General features: G+C 43.2%; 5 protein-coding genes across 5 annotated transcripts; 2 read left to right on the top strand and 3 right to left on the bottom strand.

Moving 5' to 3' along the window:
- The first annotated feature begins 477 nt into the window (after positions 1 to 477).
- On the top strand, positions 478 to 3,170 carry ficd (FIC domain protein adenylyltransferase). Its single transcript, XM_061071231.1, has 2 exons — positions 478 to 990; positions 1,548 to 3,170. The coding sequence occupies exons 1-2, from the start codon at positions 720 to 722 to the stop codon at positions 2,627 to 2,629; spliced, it is 1,353 nt and encodes a 450-aa protein (XP_060927214.1). The 5' UTR covers positions 478 to 719; the 3' UTR covers positions 2,630 to 3,170.
- Positions 3,125 to 11,806, bottom strand: sart3 (spliceosome associated factor 3, U4/U6 recycling protein). Its single transcript, XM_061071230.1, has 19 exons — positions 11,579 to 11,806; positions 10,232 to 10,358; positions 10,035 to 10,145; positions 9,734 to 9,918; positions 9,379 to 9,484; positions 8,871 to 8,995; positions 8,612 to 8,767; positions 8,201 to 8,339; positions 7,735 to 7,842; positions 7,561 to 7,638; positions 7,412 to 7,470; positions 7,041 to 7,150; positions 6,841 to 6,953; positions 6,681 to 6,757; positions 6,427 to 6,598; positions 5,903 to 6,342; positions 5,541 to 5,693; positions 5,238 to 5,425; positions 3,125 to 5,151 (listed from the first exon to the last, which is right to left on the bottom strand). Exons 1-19 carry the CDS (start codon positions 11,804 to 11,806, stop codon positions 4,959 to 4,961), a joined length of 2,868 nt encoding a protein of 955 aa, XP_060927213.1. The 3' UTR covers positions 3,125 to 4,958.
- Positions 11,807 to 12,942: 1,136 nt separating this feature from the next.
- On the top strand, positions 12,943 to 15,046 carry iscua (iron-sulfur cluster assembly enzyme a). The gene is made up of 5 exons (XM_061071530.1): positions 12,943 to 13,079; positions 13,254 to 13,367; positions 13,656 to 13,766; positions 14,160 to 14,238; positions 14,471 to 15,046. Exons 1-5 carry the CDS (start codon positions 12,978 to 12,980, stop codon positions 14,560 to 14,562), a joined length of 498 nt encoding a protein of 165 aa, XP_060927513.1. The 5' UTR covers positions 12,943 to 12,977; the 3' UTR covers positions 14,563 to 15,046.
- Positions 15,047 to 15,069: 23 nt separating this feature from the next.
- On the bottom strand, positions 15,070 to 16,386 carry si:ch211-191d15.2 (leucine-rich alpha-2-glycoprotein). The gene has a single exon (XM_061071168.1). It carries the CDS (start codon positions 16,384 to 16,386, stop codon positions 15,070 to 15,072), a length of 1,317 nt encoding a protein of 438 aa, XP_060927151.1.
- Positions 16,387 to 19,694: 3,308 nt separating this feature from the next.
- On the bottom strand, positions 19,695 to 20,429 carry tmem119a (transmembrane protein 119a). The gene has a single exon (XM_061070904.1). It carries the CDS (start codon positions 20,427 to 20,429, stop codon positions 19,695 to 19,697), a length of 735 nt encoding a protein of 244 aa, XP_060926887.1.
- Between the last annotated feature and the right edge of the window lie 1,812 nt (positions 20,430 to 22,241).

The raw sequence follows: 22,241 nt of genomic DNA, 5'->3' as shown, positions 1-22,241 counted from the left end.
ATGCACGTACGTTATTTGTACGAGCGCAGAGACTAATTCTGTTCAGTTCTACAAAAACAAGTATATAAAACTCAGCATTAAGCTGAACTGCTCAGTTCAATCAGTGACAGAAATTTAAAATTATTTGGAGAAAAGATGGAGAAAAAAAAAAAATTAAACAAGCTTTAAAATTGCAATAGAATCAGAAAATGAAACAACTATACGAATGTATTTATTACTTTAAGATGCGTAAACCTTATAATTAATAAACCTAAAAATTGGAGATATGTTGTGTGGTTTTCTCTGCTGACGTGTTGTACTGGGTTGAGGACAGAGTTACCTGAAAGAGTAAACTCAGGGCGAAATATTCCAGTATTCAGCCAATCAGAGACGGCTACGAATCGTTAGTCGTATTGCTACGTCTCAGCCAATAGAAACCGTCCTTTGATGAAACCCTGACCAATGATATTGGAGAATGTTGACTCGTCATGTCTCAGGAAGTAGATGATGTGTGTACACAGACTCTAGTGACACTGAGGACAAGCGGTTTGGTGAATGATCGAATCCTTCGTTAAACTATAGTCTCACTTCAAAGCTAAGTAGCTAACAGCTAAGCTAACCGGTGTTTCTTGTGGGCCGGGCTCTCCTCCCCGACAGCCGCCCTCCGCCTCTCCTCGCTGGGGTGACCATACATGGGGACCCTTGTCGCCGGAGAATGGAGGCTCTAGCCCGGCGTCATCATGGCTGCTGTGTCGGTGTGGCGCTTCACCAGCGGCCGAGTCCTGGGAGGCTGGGCCCCGCTGCTGTGCGTCCTGCTGGGCTCGCTGGTGGCCCTGCTGCTGCCTCTGGTGGGAGTGGAGGACCATTGCTGCGCCGCCATGAGGGGCATCGCCCACCTGCGGTGCCAGCTGTGGGGGAGACCTCCTCCGCCTCCCGCGGTGCAGTCCACCAGCCTCACCGTGCCCTTCACCGCCCTGGACGTGCTGCCTCACCGGTCCAAGCCCAGCACAGGTACAGCCGAGGACCCACCAGTGGACTGACCCGCCACAGACACACCACACCGTGCCATATGTCAATTAGCCTTATGCTAACAGTGAGTCATTTGGGTCTGTGGGTTATCAACATTCACAGGTTCCTGACGTAAACAAGAATAATGGTTTATGTACTTTCTAAAATCATTTTTATCAGCCAGGCGCTAAAAGTAAAATATCTGTCCACTTTTTCCTTCCTCCTGTTTTGGTTTGACCTTTTGAGATACAGCTTCTACAAGTTGTGTAACTTAAATACATATATTTATATTTTAGACAATTTCTAAATCGTTTAGTTGATTTTTATTAAGATTCTAATTCAGTAATCAAAGGATAGATGGTGAACTAATGAACGCACAGATCAAGGGTAGATGTTTTGAGTGTGACACAGGAAAGAATTCGACTGAAATGGACATGAAATTTGTAAAAATTGTTTATCAATTTTTGTTTTTCTAATAGGGGAATATATGCTGATGTTAATAGTTTCACCCTGTTTCACTTGTGTTGGAGTTGACCTTGTGTATCACCCTCGGTTCACAGAGATGCTGCTGGAGTCTAAAGCGGCGCTGCAGCAGGCTCTGGAGATGAGGAAACTGGGGAAGAGGGAGAAGGCTCACAAGCTGCTGGTGCACGCTCTGAGTTTGAACCCTGACTTTGTGGACGCCCTGACGGAGCTGGGGACCATCCTGGAGGAGGAGAAGGATGTTGTCCAGGCAGACCATCTCTACACCAAGGCCTTGGTCATCTCACCGTGTAACGAGCGGGCCCTAATCAGCCGAGACCGAACTCTACCCCTGGTGGAGGAGATTGACCAGCGTTACTTTAGCATCATTGACAGCAAAGTGCGCAAGCTTATGTCCATTCCTAAAGGCAACTCTGCGCTGCGTCGAGTGATGGAGGAAACCTACTATCACCACATCTACCACACGGTGGCCATCGAAGGCAGCACGCTCACTCTCTCTGAAATCCGTCACATCCTCGAGACGCGTTACGCCGTCCCTGGCAAAAGCCTGCAGGAGCAAAACGAGGCCGTTGGTGTAGATGCGGCCATGAAGTATATGAACACCACGCTTTTGTCCAGATCAGGCGCCATCACCGTCAGCGACATCCTGGAGATCCACCGGCGGGTGCTCGGCTTTGTAGACCCTGTGGAGGGGGGGAGGCTGCGCACCAGCCAGGTGTTTGTGGGCCACCACATCCCGCCGCACCCTCAGGACCTGCAGAGACACATGCAGGAGCTGGTTCAGTGGCTCAACTCTGACGAGGCCCTGCAGCTGCACCCTGTGGAGTCGGCAGCTCTCGCCCACTACAAACTGGTGTACGTGCACCCGTTCATCGACGGCAATGGACGCACATCGCGCCTGCTCATGAACCTTGTCCTGATGCAAGCACGATACCCACCGATCACGATTCGCAAAGAACAGAGGTCTGAATATTACGCAGCTCTGGACACAGCCAACGAGGGGGATGTGCGGCCTTTTATTCGCTTCATCGCCAAATGTACAGAGATAACATTGGACACTTTACTGATTTCTACGACGGAGCACGCTGCAGGGCTGCCGGGGTCCAGACATGACCAGGACTGTTCCGAGTGCAAACAGACCATCCCAATACACAACTGAGCGGGAGCAGGGGGAGAAAAGGATGAACCATGAAAAGCATTTAGAAATAAGTTCTAACCTCTGTAATAACAATCAAATCCATGTCCTCAGTTTGAGTTCTTTCCAGCGGAATTCACTGAAACTGCTGCAGGATGATGAATTGAAATTTTTTGGGTTTAGGTTTGTTTTTGTACAAACCTATTTTATCCCCATTTTAAGTTTAATTTAAGGAGTTTAAGGTATTTTGATTCCTATTAGAATCCAGTTTCAGGTTTGACTGCTAGTGATGTGAGGAGGAAACTGCTTAGTGAGATGCGTAAGTGATTTTCACTGCTGACGCGTCCAGTGTGTGAACATTCACTTCACCATCTTTGGCATCACGATGTGTCATGACACTGTAAAGCACTTCCATCTATTTGATAATTTATTTTATTCTAAACTTAAAATTGTTCTATAACTTTCACTATGTCTTCGGGTTATAAAGTTTATAAATGAAAAATGCTGTGAGTGCCATACTGGGATCAAAGATGATTTACATGACTTTATTAAAACAAGTTTTAGACGAGAGAAAAAACATGTTTTTTTTTTTTACAGGACCCAAGGAAAAAATGAGTAAAAACGGCTAAAGAACAAAACAAGCAGAAAAAAAGCTATTTACTGTTTTCACCTTTATACCAAATTTAAAACAGATAGAAATTATACAACACAATGCACGTAAACCACCTTTGTGAAGGTGGATAGTGACTTATAGAGATGAACATATTTCAATTTTTTTTAATATCAGGCCACTTTGGTGAAAGCAATACGTATAGCTTGTATTCCATCAGTTGTTAAAACGTAGATTTCTATTTATTACAAACTACAGAGATCTTTTTGAGATGAGCATACGGACCATAACGTACACCGTTAGTATTAATCCGAAGAAGAAACGTGAGGACAAATGGTTGAACTCTAAGAAAAACTCTTCAGCCTCAAGAAGGAAATAGGAAGTGAAGTGGCTCATTTAACAACCAGGTTCATTCAGAGGGTGAAAGTCTACTCTACAGAACACACAAAGAACACCAGGTCCAAACCACATTCATTAAACTGCACTACTACTGTCCACATGTACTTACAACTAACTTATGATTTCTCTTATATCATTGATGTTGCAGATTAATCGTAAAATGTTTGTTCTGTATAACTTAGGGAAACTGAAACACTCAATCCTCAATACATTAATTCCACGATAATGTAAGAAAAGGAAAACCTTACAAATCTCACATTTGAGATGTTAAATGATTCTCTGTTGATTCAACTAATGTTTGCAGCTGTTTCACTCCTGGGTGAGGCTGAAGATTAAAACCAGTGGACACATTTGAAAGCACAGCCACATCAGTCTGGGATGAAACAGATTCCGGCAGCATCAACAACACTCCGCCTACGTGTACACTCTTTCACAAAGATGGACAGAAGATGGTTTGTTTCTATCTGAATCACTTTCATTTCACAGCGGACTGATAAAGGTTATGTGGTGATAGATGTTTTTTCCTGAACACGGGCCACATTTTCACAGATGAAAGTATTAGAACAGATAAACTATATCTAGATATACTCTTAACTTGTTATCAAGCATGAGCCGAGCGATACGACATGAGGCCAGTTCTCCTGGTTTAATCACATGGCCTCAGACAAAAAAAACGAACAATTTGCTGGCCCCTCCAGCAGGGCTCCATAGCATCATAACTCAGATCGTAATATGAGGAAAATGTGATTTAGTCTTAATATAGTCAGAAATCTCTGCTAACCTTGTTATCAGTCTTCAGAGGTCAAAATAAGCTACACCACTTATGTCCTAGGTTCCCTAAACACAGCTGGAGAATATGTCTCATCACTGTTACACACTCACCTTATTTACACTCACACACCCCAACTATATTACACTTTTGCATGTCAGCCTTTTTTTCTTTATCTTTTTTTTTTTTTCTTAAACAACATTCACAAGTTTGTCTGTTCTGAATATTTAAAAAAATACTCTGCCTCGGTCAAATCCCCTTCACGTTACAACAAAAGAAAGACACCTGGCAACATACAACTTACAATAGTTACAGTATATTTACACACAAATATGATACACTTGTTTTTATAAAATTGCCTGTCAGCCATCTTTAAACACACCCAACAAAAACGATCTGTCACAGGATTTAAGATGGAAGGGGAGAGTGTGGCGATTCAGGCCGTCTCGCAGTAGCGGCTATGGGAACGGAACTGGGATCAAAGGGAAATAAGGAAACCAACTACAGAAGAATCACGGACACTAGTTTGTAAGGACACAAGAAGGTTTTTCAGTGTGATTCTCCCGCTCGTCTTCTCACTTATTGAGAAGCATCCTGGCAAAGTCTGAATTCGACAAAGGTTTTGTCTCCGCGGCTGCGTTCGCTGATGCGCCGCCAGGTCCTGGCTCCAGCTCGGCTGCGGACCCGTTCTCCACTTTGCTGGCGGGCCCACTTTGTCGGTGCAGGGAGCGAGGGAGCAGTGACAGCTGGGTGCGGCCTCTTCCTCTCCTGGAGAAAGAAAAGCCAGCTCTGTATCAGTGCAGTTACAAATTTGAAAATGGCAGACTTGCAGAAAAGCAGAGAAATGAACTTACGCTCCAAAAGCATGGCGAGGCATTATGTCCGCCATAAGTCGACTGGAACCAGGTAAGTCGGCCATGCTTCTCCGAGGAGGGTTACTTATAGCAACAGCGATTTTGTTGCCCTCCACTTCAGTGCCGTCTAATTTAAGCACAGCCTGAGACGCTTGTGTTTCATCTGCAAACTCTACATATGCCAGACCCTGCAGAGATGGTTAACAATATTAGCGACACAGTACAGCTCCACTTTCCTCCGCGTGTGTGGAGTCCCAAGTGGTAACCATTAGCCCAATCAAGAGCACACTTTAAATACGTCACCTTGGGTTTTCCTGAGCGATATGTGACCAATCGGACCTCCCTGATGGTGCCGTGGCCTTTGCAGAGCTCCTCCAGTTGATCCTTGGTGCAGGAGAACGGCAGCCCCGAGATAAAGATTTTGTGTCTCTCCAAGGTTGTGTTGTATTTAAACACCTACAGGGACATGATTGTGAAGATGTCATCAGTGTTTGTGTGTGGTTCCCCAATTTAAGACACTTTTTAAACCAAATAGATTCAACCTAATGACGGAAACCTTGTGGCTTAAATTAATAGATTACACATTTTTCAATAACAGCCACCAAAATGTCACAATAAATCCAAATGAGAGGCATATAATAGATGGATTAGATAAGATTATTTACCTTAAAGTCAGGGTTTTTGTTTTTATCCACACAAGGGGACACAAACATGGGCCTGCCCTCCACCTCCCGTCTGTCCAGCTTCAAGGCTTCAGCGACGGACACCGGGGACTCAAACTGTACGTAGCAGTAACCTTTGAAGTTTCCTTTGGGGCCGAAGACAGGGCGAACCTCTTTGATGGGACCGCACGTCTCAAACAGCATCCTGAGCTTCGACTCCGGCTCCTCCAGGGTGTACGCCATGTTGCTGATGAACACGCTGCTGTTATCGTTTCGGAGCTCTGGCTTGTCATCGTTGGGCTTCTGAGCAGCAGCCGGGGCTCCCTGCTGGCCTTTTTTAGCCGGCTTATACCCGGGGGGTGCGTTTCTCCCATGGAGTCCTGTCTCGGTCTCCATGCGCTCCTCTCTGCTTTGCTCCCCGTTGCCTCTGTGCCTTTTAGGAGCTTGTTGTGTCACAGAGAAATAGATTAATGTCTATAACTTATTTTGGCTTAAAAATAAAAAGTTCATAATTCACTTAATCTTACCAGAGTCTTCATTCCACTTGCCCTGATAATCATTATTTTCTGCTTTCCTCTTCTCTCCAAATCGAGTTCTGTTCGGCACCTTCTTCTGAGGCTTCTTATCGGTCTTTGATTTCCGCCGCTGATCCCCTTTGTCGTCCTCTTGGCGAGCAGAGTTGGCTTCTTTCTCAGCCGCCTAACAGACACAACGTGGGAACATTAGCCAGAAGCAGCTAATTGATGCTCCTGCACTTCACACTGCTGATACATGCTCTTACCTTTGCTCGTTGCTCATTGATCCTGTTCAGCCGGGTCTCTGTCTTCTGCACGGCCACGTCCCAGCCCTCCAGAGAACCTGACGCAGAATACAGGCACAATGTAATTCAGGAAAATCTCATTTATCTTTATGGTAACTTTGGTTTTGATGTTGTGACTCACCCTCCACTCGCTCGAAGGTGAGCAGGACTTCACACACATGCTCTGGGTAGTCGGTGGTGCATTGAACTGCTCTGTGAAGAGCTTTCCGACAGTGAGCTGGGTCACCATAAGACCTACAGAGTCAAATCATTTTGGATTATTGAGCGGTCAGTACTTCATTTTAAATAAACTTTTCTCCTTTCAGACAAACACTAACAAACCTTTCGAGGTTATAGTACTCCAGCCACATATTGGCATATTTAGCGTTTCCTTTTGTCATGATGCTGTCCCACAGTTCTCTGGCTTTTTGCATGTTCTTGCAGTGGAGGGCCTGGTGGACAAAGAAAGTTATCAATTTATTCAAACTGTTACACGTACAAGTGATAGGGTTTTTGTCTTAAAATAACTTTAATCACATTAAAAATATCTTAAATAGTATAATCCACTAAAACTGTTACATTTTTGGGAAATTATTTCTCCGGGTAATTATAAATCTCTGAGCTTTTACTAACTTTTTCTTACCAAACACAAATACACACAACCAAACAGAAATCAAACTCTTGAAAACGGACGTCATAGTAACAGTTCTTACCTCTATCCTCGCCCAGATCTGCATAATGATACAAGATGGATCTCCACTTTCACCAAATCCTGCAGAGCCACGGCACCAAGAACATGAGTCACTATATGAAATTCAAACGAGTACACCGTAAAAAAAAAATCGTAGTGAGATCTGCTTACTTTCTTCCACATCTTGTTTTATGTAGTCTAGAGATCGAGAGAAGGCTCCTCGCAGTTCCTCTAACTCTTTACTTGATTCTGAAACATAAAAAAAAGAAAAAGTAACACCATCAGCAGGAAAAATAAATGAATTTGTTCTTTTTGTTCCCGTTGTTGACACACAGCTGCTCTCACCTTTACTGAAATCCACACGTCTCCGCAGGTAGTCCAGGTACGCCTGCCAAATGTCCACATAATCTGTAGCTTGAATGAAACCGGCAGTCAGCGCCTTCTCAAAAACATCTGTGTGGGGAAAAAATGAACATTATGTTAATAAAGCTGTTTTCAGAGATGCAGTGGACTCTGCAGTTCCAGTAACAGACATAAAAATGCAAAAAGGAAAAAGAAAACAAATATCTCCCGGTGAAAAAGCAGCGTCATGTAACGCCTATGAAACAAGATCCAAGGTACCATTGTAAGGGTCTAGGATTTCTCTTAAGAGTTCTCCATAATGGGCTAGTGTTTAATAACATATTCAAGATAGGGAACACTCAACATCTTACACATCCCGGTGTAATCAAACATATGGGTAAATTTCAGTATGTTTATAACAGATATATGTATCAACAGTAATAAATGAAAAACAGAGCTATCTGGTGACCTGAGACAATCTGATGCTCTGCTCCATGCCTCTCCAGAGCGAGCAGGTAGCTCTTCCACAGACCCATGGTCCAGGGGCAGTTCCTGACAGCACGTTCATGAATAGGAAGAACCAAGTCCTTGATCTTCAGCTGACGATCCTGAAGGGTCACAGAGAAACATATGATTAAATGAATACTCCTAAAGAAGCTGAAATATTTCCTACTGAAGATCAAACAACTATATTTCCTTCTAACACATTCATGTATATGCTTGTTTGCCCAATTTACATGCTGTAAAAAATAAATAAATAAATAAATAAGTGGATAAATGAAAACACTTTGAAGTAGGAGTGATGGAGTGTGAAACAAGTCCAAACTCTACACAGCTAATATCACAGACAGCACCAGGCCAAACACTGACTAACACTCACAAGATACAAGGTGTATTTTGCCCAGATGTCTGGCACCAGGCAGTTCTCTGTCAGAGTCCGCTCAAACGTTATCTGGACGCGAGCTGGGTCGCCATCTTTTAGTTCAAAGTCGATGTAGGTCTGATACTCTGTCATCTTCGGGGGCTCTGCTACAAGCTGCAGCAGATAACAGCACACAAATGTTAAACGGTGAAATAAAGTATGCACATGATTTTAAGACTTTAAGGAGAACAACTGAAGCAAACAATAAGTACATTACCAGTGACTCCTCAAAAGATCTGCGCTTATCCATCTGCAGCATGGCCTTTTTGTACTGATGCATGGCCGTCTCAGGAACCCCGAGTTCAGACCACTCGCCATACTCTGCATAGGTGGCTTCCATGTCTACAAAGCAATGGAGCACAATCATGTCCATTATCAGTGAAGATTTATCCCACATACATTAATTACAAAATGTAGAGGGGTAACATTCAAATATATAAATAAAAAATTTGCTAATGTGTTAAATTCAATTCAACTGGGCGATAATAAAAAAATAAAAAACATTCTGGTGAACCTTTGCCCACTTCCGAATCTTGAGTGCTCTCTTTCTAAATCTGATTTCAAAGGCCACGTCACAACAATAGACAATATTCATCACACCAGGCAGCCTCTTTTTTTTATGTAGTAATTCAGCTTTTCAGATGGGCCTTGACATGCAGCCCTCACAACAGAAATCCTGCCCATTTCACAGCAGCGTGTCTACACGGAAGTGGCACCATGCTTACCCATTAAGGGGACGGCTAGCTGACGGCGAAACAGTGTATGGATTCGCTCCAGCTGAGCGTTGAGCAGCTCCTGCTCCTCGTGGCTGGGAATCCGGCCAGGGGGAGGCTGAGGAAAAAAACGATGTGTGAAAATGTAGCAAAGACCCATTACTCTACGATCAAATGACTTCCACATGTAAAGTATTTTTACAGAAAGGCAAACTCCTCTTCTGGCCAAAAAAGTTATAAGTGTCTGATTATCTAATACCATTTCAGAAAAATTAAATCTTCTATGGCATTCACACTTACACAAAAATAAAAACCGAGTCTATTTGTGACACTTAATAAGATCTCTTATTTTGATGGAAACACTCACCTGCACTGTGGACAGAATGGCGTTCTCAAACTCTCTGTACGCCTCCCACACCGTCTGTCCCTTGTTCATGTGAAGCCCCACAGCCGTCACCGCTCGCTCAAAGATGGATCTCACCTTGTCTATCCCCCCGGGTGAGCCCATGCCACCAATTGAATACTGAGCATATTCAAGCCAGATATCTGGACCTGGGTTTGAAAACAAAGAGTGTAAACAAATGTTAAGTTCGAGTTGACAAATGTTAAGCGTGTGTTATTGTCTGACTGTCAGATCGAAGGCAGTAACAATGCTGCAATGCACTCACAGATATAGTCTTTTGTTGATCTCTCGAAAAGTTCATACACCGTTTCCCGGTTCGACTCCTCCTCAGTCTCAGTCAGACGGATCTCATCCTTGAGCCAATCCAGCCAGATCTCTGCAGAATTAAACAAAATGAGATATTGGGTTGCACAAATAATGCAGGGCTGCTGTCAACTCAAAGCATCTTAGACCAACACCAACCTTCAGTGAGAGGGAAGAGTTCACTCATCTTCTGCCTTGCCTTTCGCAGTCGGATCAGTTCTCCCTCCTGCCGCAGCAGCTTGATGAGATCCACATGGCAGTTGTAGTCGAAAGCGTTGATTGACAGCTGAAAAGACAGAGAGATGGTCAGTGACGCATAACAATAACTCTATCATCCTAATTAACCCATTCTCTGCTGAATTTACTCAGTGATGTATTTACTCCTCCAGAAAAAATCCTCAACCATATCAGCAGCAATGACTTTGAGACATTGAGCACAACAGTTTTGATATTATAATTACAGCAAGAAATCTAACCAAGATACAAACAACATGAAATATGAGACAGAATCTAGACATATCACCAGGCCTTGGTACCACAGATGTGTATATACACTCAGCTGCAGGTTTAGTGGGTAGTCCAAGTTAAAACTAATGATATTTAAAACCACAACCAGGGTAATAGCTATAGTGGTGCTGAAAACATCTGAATATTTTGATTGTAGTGCTGGAGTGACTCTTCAGGGAAAGTGCCAAACAACCCCTGGTCCCTACTTCTTAATTTAGAGGAGCGGTCTTTTGAGGTAATCAATAATTTGGGGTATTTAAAAAATTATTTGTCAACATTACTGAAACATTGATCAACAATCAAACTAAGTTAGTTGCCGCCCTAAATCTAATCATAAGAAATCATTCTCAGAGGCTCCTCTTAGCTGATACAGTTTCATTATGGTCCCTGTGGAGGCTGTAGTTTATGATCCAGTGTTATTTTGCAACAGCAGCAACACAAAGATCCTCTAAAACATGAATTAAGTTTAGTCAACACTTCTCTTGAAGTTTCAACTTACTTACTAACTAAACGATTTGAAGATCTGTAGAAGTAGTATCATACATGGTTTAAGCTAAGTGTACCTAATAAAGTGGAAGCTGTGTGTAATCAGTTATGCTGCAGTGAATGAAGACTCGCTTTGATTTCTAGGCACAGACTATATAATATAGTATATATATATATATATATATATATATATATATATATATATATATATATATATATATATATATATATATATAAATAATGAGACGGAGGTAATCCTACATATTGAACACAACAGAAAAGACCCATGTGTCACCACACAGCACGTTAGCATCACATGCTAACCACGACTGCTAAATGAATGGCGTCGCATCATACGCGCTGGTGTACTTGTTCAGTGTGGAAGCAGCTAACGTGAGAAAAGTCTCATTCTCACACACAGGGCAGCTCGGGGGGTTCGAGCTGCTGTTTCCCGCCCTTCAGTCCCGTTAGCACGGCAGTGAAGTTAGCACGGCTCGGTTGTTGGCTAGTCACCTGCTCCTCCAGACGCTGGATCTCGGCTTCGTTCTCCTTCTCGTCCTCGGAGGAGTCGTCCTCTTCGTCGTCTGAATCGTCTTCTCCCATACCTTCCTCCTCCTGCTCCTCCTGCTCCTCGTCGTCCTCCTCCTCGTCCGACTCCATCTCTCTCCGCTCCATCCCTGCAGCTTCTTCCTCCTCCATGTCCTGCAACTGCGTTTGCTCTGCGTTGCTCGGCGCTGCCATGTTGGAAAAGATTCAGTCTGCCTGGTAACAGGCGGAGCCCGAGCCGAGGGAGGCGGGGCCCGAGCCCGCCACGGAAATCCACGATTCCCGCCAACGGCAACTTGATTTCGAGATGATTCATTATTTCATACAAAATATTCTAGGTGCTAAACAGGGACAAAAAAACTTTAAAATGAGAAAGTACGGTTAGAAAGATTTGAAAATATTAATAATAACTGGAAATGACGGACATCAAACCATCACATATCAAGGTTTCCATCAGAAGACCTAAATCTGCATGTATATACACCGTCAATTTAACTTAACTTAACTTAACTTAACTTAAATTAATTTAATTTAATTTAATTTAATTTAATTTAATTTAATTTAATTTAATTTAATTTAATTTAATTTAATTTAATTTAATTTAATTCAATTTAATTTAATTCAATTTAATCTAATTTGATTTATTAAGTAATGTACCATAATGTGTACAATAGTATTGTTAAAAGCGAGGGTGGAATTCATGTGCATTAAAAATATAATAAGCTGCTTTAAACATTTTAAAAACATCTCTTTTAATGATTTTACCTCCTTTATTCTGCTTTTTTAAGATTATATATAACATGCTGATAAACAGTCTGAGGGGGCCCCCCTTGGGACTTTTTTTTGGGTGGGCCCAGTAGATTCTAGATCTCCGCTGGTTTTACTTATTGTATATTTTGCCTGGGGATGCCTTTTGCCGTGCAAACAAACGTGCAATAAAGTCCAAAGTCCACAAAATGTGAGGGGGGGGGGGGGGGGGGGCATTGCGTTTCGATGCCCCTTTTATATTTCGATCTATGATTTCGATTCGCACGCCAAACCCGACTCAGTCACGTGGTACGGCCGGCTCGGTACGCGCTTCACAAAAATCCTCCTGGACACAGGTTTCGAAGCCTTGACACGGAAGGACACCTCACTAGTCGAAAGCCAACAACTCTGTAAAGACCTTTAATCTCGGAGTTTCGTCCTTTAAAGTCCCTGCTGCGTTTAATAATAATAATTATACTGATTCTGCTGAAATAAGATCTTTACATCAATTTGAATATACTCTGGAATATTAGCTGAAGTGACGCATTGTAAACGGTAGAGGGCAGCATTGTTTTAGAAGGAGAAGAAGAAGAAGAAGAAGAAGAAGAAGGAAGTAAACATGGCGGCCGTGTCTCTGCGATACTCTGCGACCTCACTGTTGTTGTTCAGCCGCAGGTTGTTGGTTCCGGCGCTAAATCCCGTTTGTTCTTATCACAAAAAGGTAAAAGACTAAAAAGTACATGTTGTAAGTTGTAATTGAAACCAGCCTATCGACAATTTGCTGGTGTCACACGTGTGGTCTGGTGCTGCTAACGTGACCGAGCCACTTACTGGTTTTTCACTTGTTTCCTCAAACAGCAGCAGTGACACGTTGTTTTGTGCGTTTCTCCTGAAGGTGGTGGATCACTATGAAAACCCGAGGAACGTGGGCTCTCTGGACAAGAAGTCAAAGAGCGTGGGGACCGGGTTGGTGGGGGCACCAGCCTGTGGTGATGTAATGAAGCTTCAGGTAAAGAAGCTGGAGGTCGAGACCCGGCTACAACGACTTATAACTCCTTTTATTGTCTTTTCTCACGGAGGACATGTTGAAATGTCATAGTAGGAAAACCACAGGTGTCACTTAACATCGACACTGACTCTGTTCATTTTAAAAGTCCCATTAAAAGACAATGTTACGGTGAACCAGCATGACAGCTGCACATTGATCAGCCATCTTATTATTTACACATGTGTCTGCTCAAAATGTCTGCTGTGAAACAGACCTGTTGTTACATGTCTGATTCCGTGTTGTGTGCAGATCCAGGTGGATGAAAATGGCAAGATAGTGGACGCAAAATTCAAGACGTTTGGCTGCGGATCAGCAATTGCCTCCAGTTCTATTGCAACAGAATGGGTGAAGGGGAAGTCGGTAAGTTGGAACAACTCAGAATTGGTACTCTACCTCTGCCAAGTCCCAGCAGTCCCCTTACATTCAAGCTGCATAAAATAGGACTGACGCATAGAGATTAGATATCGGTTTCCCAAATAATCCCTTTTTTTAAACCTTAATTATTCCGTCTGAAATCAGTGAACATGTAAAAAAAAAATTGCTGGATCTGCCCCTTAATCAGAGGGGGCCAGTCCAAATGTCAATTGGTTCTTCCACCAAGTTTAAAGAACATCTGTCGTCCTGCTATCGACAGATAAATGTCATTAAAATCCTAACGTCTTTGTTGGAGGTAATTTAAGAAGTAGAATGATTTAAATGTATCTTGTGTTTTGGTTAGTTTGTTGATCTGTTCATTCGACTCTCACCCTGCAGATCGATGAGGCTCTGAAGATAAAGAACACAGACATTGCCAAAGAACTCTGCCTTCCTCCAGTCAAGCTCCACTGCTCTAGTAAGTTCAAGGCACAGATTCTGCTTGACAGTTAATTCAAGTTACACGTTTTTGAGATTCATAATCAATTTCTCTGAAAATGTATAATATAATATAAATGTCAAAAATAGAAAGTTTTTCTTACCAAAAGTAACGACAGTAATAGATTTTGTTTTAACTGCACTCCCAAGCTTTATTTCTGCAGTTCCTCCTCATAATGTTCTCTAAAATCTTCTTCTTCCTTTTCTTTCAGTGCTCGCAGAAGATGCCATAAGAGCAGCGCTGTCTGACTACAGACTAAAACAACAGGACAAGGAGGAGCCTCGTGTGAAGGCCAGCGGTTAAAGAACTGTTATTAACCGTCCCATGTGGCGGTATCCCATCGATATTTCAGCACCGGCCGGTGTCTCGCAGCAGAGAAGTGCTGTATGGAAGATGAGCTGCCAATATACTACATCAGGTCTTGCTCCCCTCTGGGATTTCTGGGAGTTTTAAAGCCTTGAACTCAAGCCTGGATGTTCAATTTTCAGGTGTTAACGGTGTTTATTGAATTCATTTCATCATATAATCAGAAATCACAATATTTGGGAATATTGTCTCCTAATTTCTTGTGTTTTTCTACAAAATAACTAAGGAGATGCATCAGAAACTGAAACTGAAGGTTCCTCTGTGTATTTTTTGGCATTTTGTCTTTATTTTGGCTTGACTGTGTGAAACCTCTGCTCCCTCATTGATGGTTCATATCAAGAACTGAAGTACACTTACAAAACCATGATACAGAATATTGTATGAGACTGTTCTTATTGTGCATTAAACAAATTAAAAAACATTTCCTGTGAGTCTGTGCCGATGTCACCCAGCGGACCCTGCATCAAGCGGGGCCACCCTCATTTGGCGCCGAAGCACCAGTCTCAACACGAGTAGCACTGCCAGCACTAGGAGAGTTACTAATACACACAGCACAGTGAGCAGAGAGATGACCGCTGCAGAACTGTGTTGTGTGAACTGTCTCGGGGCTGGAGTGAGCCAGGGTGCGTCTCTGTTCGTAGGGAGTAACGACTGTGTCTCTCCAGCAGAGGTCCTGTTACTCTGAGGGTATCGACCTGTGATGTTTGGACCTTTCTGTTCCTCATCAGGAGGATAAGTGACAGTCTTTAAGTTTGATGGGCTCACAGACTGTGTTTTATTCAGGATTAAACACTCCTCATAGGTGAGCGTCTGTAAAGTGAAGTGTTCAAGTAACACACGAGTCTCTCGAACATCTTTGGAAAACACAGCCACAGTGGTTAATTTTGATATTTGCAAGTCTCCCAAATCCTTCAGGTTTTCAAACGAGCTTCGTTCTGTCGGCTTCACTGTCGCAGAGCTGAGGTGTGACTGTGGCGTCCTCTCGTTTGGGGTCAGGACTCGAGGACAGAGAGCCATGACGGAGAGGTCCAGGAGCAGACGGTGAGCCAGATGGCCGGGCTCCGTGCACACCAAGTCTGTCGCCATCTTCAGCCTCCCGTTCAGCAGCCAGCGGTAGAGATACAAGATGTCACATTCGCACACCCACAGGTTGTTTGTGAGGTCCACAGACCTGAGGAGTGGCAGCCTGTCGAAGGCGCGGTCCGGGACCGAGCGCAGGCAGTTGCTGTTGATCTTCAGGACCTGCAGGTTTACCAGGGGGGACAGCGAGGGCAGGTCCAGGGTCGAGATGCAGTTAGCTGAGAGGTCCAGGTGGGTGAGTGATGGGGGGAGGTTCCTGGGGAGGCTGCTGAGGTTGTTCCCCTTCAGCGTCAGGACCTGCAGCTTGCTGAGAGCCTGGAGGGCCCCGGGCTGGATGGCCCGGATGCGGTTGTCCTCCAGGTCCAGATGAGTGAGGTTCCCCAGCTGCCTCAGGGCGCCTGCTGTGATGTAAGTGATGCGGTTCTCCTGCAGCAGCAGGGACTCCAGGCTGGGGGGCAGGCCACGAGGGAAGCGGGCCAGCAGGTTGTGACTGAGGCTGAGCTCCTGAAGGCTGGAGAGGGGCCGGAGCAGGTGGTCCACATTACACAGCTGGTTCCTGGCCACAGACAGAGCCGAGGTGCTGAGAGGGACCGGGCGAGGAAGGGACCTGAGATTCAGGGACTCGCACAGAACCAGAAATCCTGAGCCAGGACAACAGCAGCCCGGCGGACAGGAGGACATCGTGAGGCACGTTAGTGGACAGATGCAGAGAACCAGTAGGAGGCCACATCCGCACCAAAGCATGACATCACTGAACAGAGTAACAGAGGAGAGACGACCACGTTAGCCAGGCTACTTATTAAATCAAGCCCCCTCTTTAAGGGGTTTATAAGTTAGTAATTTATAGCTTTAGTACTGGTTAATCACTCATTTATTGATGTTTATATATCAGACATGTGACATTACACTTTGGCTGTTATACCTATACAGAGAGGTGCAAGGCATCTGGACCAAAATACATTTATTAGAAACTTATTAACATGTATAACAACAGACTTGATTGATTATTCATTGATTTATTAACATTTATAATTGCAAATGACTCACTAGCAATGATGGTTAACTTAAATATGCATTACTGAGTTACAAGAAAGTGACTATTGGTGATCAATCACCCTGGTCAACATACTGACTATGCTCAATTGGTACATTTATAACTACATTATTAACAACTTATAAGCAACTTTATAAAGAAAAAGCGCTTACCATTCTTCTATTCCTGTATTATCTGCTCCTCCGAAGAGATGGACAGGCATGATTCCACATGGTCCTCACAGGATCCTTCGTCTCTAAAGATAACTACTGCGACTGTCGAGAATTTCAGGCAGATGCTCATCAAAGTTTAACGACAGCCTTAAGGTGCAGTGTTACCTATTCTGGATCCTCTTCAGCATTCACATCGATGGACAGGCCCTCGTCAGTGGGACACAGCGAAGAGGGTCAAAACACTCACATCAAGAAGTTCAGCAGGACAGATTGTGTCGTAAAAATACAAATGGATAACGACACAGGTGACCCAGATAATCCTTTTTCTGCGGTTACCAAAGGTTGATGTTCCCTACAACTCAGAGAGGCTGCATCTGGCGCCCCATGAGAGAGAGTTCTAGTGACTGGTCCACTGGTCCGTGTGTCCTCCAGCTGTGAACAGCGAAAGTGACAGGATAGTATTTTCTCGAATTATTTAGCACCTCGCTGACAAAAGAGCAGGGAATCTGACCCTCGAGCAAGGCTCCGTCAGGGCTCATGTTTCAGGAGCCACAGGGTCACACTTGCTGTTGTTTTTTCATCTTTGATGTTTGATCTTCGGAGAAATTTGAGCCGTTCCTTCATGAATGGGTTTGTGTTTCAGCCATTGAAGCGATATTTAATTACATTTTAGTGGATTTTTAGTTTTAAACCTGGTCTGAATGTAGCCATATGAAGATGGTAGGGGTAGATAAAAGAAGAAAAGTGAACATGCATAAGTGATGAATCATTGTTCACATGGGGGCAGTATGTCATCGCTTGTTAGAAATATAAACAAAGTTAAAGTTTTACTTTTTGTTTAAACAACCTTGTACAGTAGCCATTGAAGGACAAAGGGGGGCTCTTGTCATCTCCAGATTCTAATAACCTCTGTGGTCCCTGTGTTTAGGTGTGATGTTGTTAACCAGAAAACTGTGGAGGAGTTACCGTATCCTTTTAAATCCAATCAAGCTGCACAAATTGCACAAAGCCAAAGATATCAGTCCTTAAAATCTTTTTGGTCCAGATCCATTAATTCTTCTCTGAGACAACAATAAAAAATGTTGAAAACATTCTCTCAATGTTACAGAAAGACACATGATATTCCTGGACGTGTCCCTTGATCCACACTACTACAGCTACACTCAAATGAAATGGGTTCTTCCCTGATCCACACCACATCCTTCCACCAGGTTTCATGGTGAAAAGAGAGACTCGTTGGTGGAGGTAATAAAAACAGAAACACCGTTACCAACACTTTATTAAACATAAGCGAAACAAAACTGTCACTTACAAAGGAAGCATGTCTGGAAACATCTGAGGAAAAAAATCTAATCAGGTTCAGAGGAATATAATATAAAATCATGACCAAACTCTTAACTCTGGCCCATTAATCACACAAACTGTGTTTCATCAACAGGTATTCTCAAAAACATTAATTTCAGTCACAGGAAACTGAGGAGGAGAGTTTTTCCAAATTATCTTCTCCATTGCAATCTGAGGTTTTACACTAATAAAGTCAAATTACAATTACACTTACATGCTTTAGATTTTTTTTGTAGCCACTTTAGGTTAAAGTTGAACCTGAAAACACACCAACAAAACAGGCTAACAAATGATCACATTAATAATAAAAAACATAATTTATTTTGTACATAAGTATTACTTATTAAAAAAAGCTTAAACCCTTACTCATGAAGTCTGTTAACCAAAAACAGCCAGATTTTTATGTATATACCAAATGATACTAGACTTAAATGATCAACAAATAAATATGTGGATAGATAGATACAAGATGTTTGACATTTTTCTTTTAGTTCAGCAACTGAATTACAAAATTGTGTTTTTGGTATAAAGCTTTGAGAAATCGGTTCTAAAAGTAAATAAAAAACAATATCACATAAAATAACGCAATGAAGACAAAAGTAGGTAAATATGAATGAAAATATAAGAGAATAATTTCAAGTTTACTGCTGTCTCACATTGCTTTTTTTACAGCACCAAAGTTTTGTCGAAATGACAGATGATCAGGATCTTAGCCTTACGTGAATACTTTCATTTTTGACATTTCTATTTGGGAACACAAGGAAATTGAATCTGCTCTTTTTTTTAATTTTCAAACTAACTTTCTTCCTGCCTGTTTTAATCCACAAAATACTTTTGATAAAGGAATGCAACTTTAATAGCACAATGTAGAGAATTAGCGACACTGATTGACTGACACTGTAAAGGAAAGTTTTAATGCCCTTAGATGCTTTTATATTTGCCATAGCACCTCCCTTCACTCTGGGCTCTTTCTTCCCTGGATTCTTCACCTGACGTTTATCTGGGTAAAGCAGCAAGAGACTTTCTGGAGAAAACCATTTTTTTCTCCCCCCGTTGTAGAAACTTCTCACATGAGAATCAGCACTTGTGACAGTTGCATACATTTTCCCACCACAGATATCATCAATAACCGTTGCTCACGTCTCCTGTTATCAGTTGTTGACCCTTTAATCAGAAACTAAGAGATATACAAGAGGTCATATATCTTCTGCTGTGTAGTTTTCTTTTTCTTTTTCAGGTAGTACTTCATATTTTTATAAATATTATTTTTTATTACATTTTATAAAGATGGATGATTTTTCATTTGAGACATTAGCCTCATTTAAATATATCTCCCCATGTAGGTATTGATTGATACCTTTTTGGCACATGCTGCCTTTGTGTGTGGATTAACCATCCGGTCTTCATTTGTCACCTTTCACCTTTATGTAATGGCTGGCTTAGTGATGGCTCTTTTTCAGGTGGCAGGTGCACGCAGGCGGACTGGAGCTGGTGCTGGGGCTGGAACTCTGCTGCACCTCCTCCCTGTACTTGGACTGCTCTTTGTGCTTGGGCTCCTCTCTCCGTTTTTCCACCTCCTCAACCTCCCTGACTTTTCTGACCTCCTGGCGAGGTGACGACCTGACGTCTCTCCCTCTCTCTCCCACCAGAGCCTTGGAGGGGGTGCGCAGGTTCTTCGGGGAGGCCATGCTCTGAGTCTGGACCCTCTTGACGTGGTCGACGGCGTAGGGCCTCTCCTGGAGCTCGCCTGAATTCTTGCTGGAAGTTTTATCAGCCATGTACTTCCTGGGTGGATTAGCAGGCGGCTTGTAGGCCTCCAGCTTTCGCTTGTGACTCATCGCAGTGGCACAGCAGATGATGAAGACCATGACGATGAGGAGAGAGGTCACCACGATGATAATGAGCAGATTCTCCTGCAGGAAGTCCACGACTCGGGTCAGCACAAAGTCCTTGAGGCGGATCATGGTGGTGGTGATGCTGTTGGTGAAGGTTGGAGCTCCAGTGGCGGTGGTGATGTGGACAGGAGCTCGGGTGGAGAACGAGGTGGGGAAGATCAGCTCCAGCTCTGCTTCGTCGCCGCTGCCGTCTGACATGTTGTAGAACATGGGAGTGGAGTGACACACGCTGTACCACAGAGAGAGCAGGGTCACACAAGTGACCAAGTGAGACGTCATCTTTTCTTCTTGAGTCCTGCAACAACAATAGAAGGCTGTTTAACTTAGAGTCAGAGGAGGAAGTAAGTTTAAACCTGAGGAGCCACAGATAAAATGGCTTGATGCACCTTACAAAAAAACAATTTGGGAATATCCACAATTGGGTCTGGATATTCTCTGGAGTTTGCCTTTCACATATGAAGAACACAGCAGGAGATTGGTCAAACAAGCTCACAACAGAGAACTCTCCAGTGCCTTCAGCACACAGGAGCCAGGAGGCAACGTATAAATTCAGCTGCAGAGAACACGTGTTTACAGCAGTTGTATCATCTTTCTTGTGAAGAGAACTCAGACAAGAAGATTCTGTCAGGAGGTAAGTAGCTTAGCAAGAAAACTTAAAAAAAGGAATAAAACATTTAGCCTGATCCAATGTAACTAAACCTGCCTAACAGTACTTCTACATTTTTACCAACGTTAAATCAATACACAAAGAGAAGAGTACAAATGACAAGTGTTGTATTTCTTGGAATTTCACATACTCACTTGAACTAACAGCATTGTTCCTCTTTCAGAGGTTTTAGATTAAAAGTTTTTAGAGGCCTGAAGTCAAAGACTGAGCTTCATTTGTGCAGGAAAAAACGTTGTCCTCATTCTCTTTTCTTTTGAATCACTTTGCAGGCCCTCAGATTTCCCTGGGTACCTATTTACCCACTTGTGTTTGCAGCCTCTCCTGCAGCAGACACACAAACAGATAACAAAACACTTTTCCCTCTCAAACTCCAGTCTCCATCTTGACTCAGGTTTTTCCAGGTTTTCTGCCGCCCTCTGTGTGTCTTGCACCAGATCTATTTTAGCAGGCTGCAGAGTAGCCATTACTTATTTGGGGTGGAGACAGTAAGGTTGGTGCTGAAGGCCTTATAATTTGAAAAGAGGAGGGAGGCCACCCAGCCACCACACCAAAGCCAGGAGGAAGCCATATTGCAGAGGGAGCAGAGAGGCGTGGGAGCCCTGCGGGCACGGCCTCTATATTTACAGTGGGCAGCAGCAGCTGCCGTACACCTCCCACAGCAGCACAGACCTGATGAAGATATTTCTGCCTCCAGGAGAACCTGCATTTACTCACAGGACGACGGACTGAATAAACTTCCCAACCTAGTATTACATCTCTTCCAGGACTCTCTCTCTCCAGTGTGAAGTCGAGCTTTAACACAGAAATCTGAACCTTTTGTATGTTGACAATTAAAACCTGTTGAACTGATAACACAGTGTGGAATTACACAGAGCTGAGCTGCACAGAGCAGCTTCTAATCAGCATCATGCTGGAGTGAACCTGCTGCTGCTGGTCTACACTGTACAGGAACCCCCTCCCCTCTCTGTGTGGTCAGACCTGCTCTCTGCTGGGGCAGATGGTAAAGGCTGGCTCTTCATCCTGGATGTACAGCACTGCCCCTTCAATCCCCATAATTACAGCCATAAATACATTTCCTGTATGTTACCAGAGGGTCCACATTATATCTTTGACTGAAGGACATCCAGATGCAGATAGGCAATTAATCATGACATCCTATGACATTCATTTAACACAGAGACAGAGCTTTTGCCACTCTGAGGTGTTGAGTGCAAAACTGTATGATAGAGTCATATGTGTGCCTGTTCAGTAAAAAAAAGTATTTTTGGCTGCATCTTGTCCTGGATGTCCTGTTCATCAAGTAAAACATAGTTAGCCCAGATTCAGTCTGAAATATGGGGAAGTTTGTGAAATTTGGAATATTAACTAAAAATTCAAAACTAAAGTTAAGAAGTTTTAACAGTGTTTGACCATAAAACACATAT

This window comes from Limanda limanda, chromosome 5 (genome assembly GCF_963576545.1).
Source record: "Limanda limanda chromosome 5, fLimLim1.1, whole genome shotgun sequence".
Taxonomy (NCBI): Eukaryota; Metazoa; Chordata; class Actinopteri; order Pleuronectiformes; family Pleuronectidae; genus Limanda; species Limanda limanda.
The sequence above is the reverse complement of the archived record's forward strand: the minus strand, read 5'-3'. Positions and strand labels throughout refer to the sequence as shown.

Coding starts and splice junctions, on each gene's coding strand:
- ficd (XM_061071231.1), top strand. CDS start 720: ATGGCTGCTGTGTCGGTGTGGCGCTTCACCAGCGGCCGAGTCCTGGGA. Junction 991..1,547: donor CCGGTCCAAGCCCAGCACAG/GTACAGCCGAGG, acceptor CTCGGTTCACAG/AGATGCTGCTGGAGTCTAAA.
- sart3 (XM_061071230.1), bottom strand. CDS start 11,806: ATGGCAGCGCCGAGCAACGCAGAGCAAACGCAGTTGCAGGACATGGAG. Junction 9,485..9,733: donor CCATTCTGTCCACAGTGCAG/GTGAGTGTTTCC, acceptor TTTTTTCCTCAG/CCTCCCCCTGGCCGGATTCC. Junction 5,152..5,237: donor CCTCGCCATGCTTTTGGAGC/GTAAGTTCATTT, acceptor TTCTTTCTCCAG/GAGAGGAAGAGGCCGCACCC.
- iscua (XM_061071530.1), top strand. CDS start 12,978: ATGGCGGCCGTGTCTCTGCGATACTCTGCGACCTCACTGTTGTTGTTC. Junction 13,368..13,655: donor GTGATGTAATGAAGCTTCAG/GTAAAGAAGCTG, acceptor TGTTGTGTGCAG/ATCCAGGTGGATGAAAATGG. Junction 13,767..14,159: donor AATGGGTGAAGGGGAAGTCG/GTAAGTTGGAAC, acceptor CTCACCCTGCAG/ATCGATGAGGCTCTGAAGAT.
- si:ch211-191d15.2 (XM_061071168.1), bottom strand. CDS start 16,386: ATGTCCTCCTGTCCGCCGGGCTGCTGTTGTCCTGGCTCAGGATTTCTG.
- tmem119a (XM_061070904.1), bottom strand. CDS start 20,429: ATGACGTCTCACTTGGTCACTTGTGTGACCCTGCTCTCTCTGTGGTAC.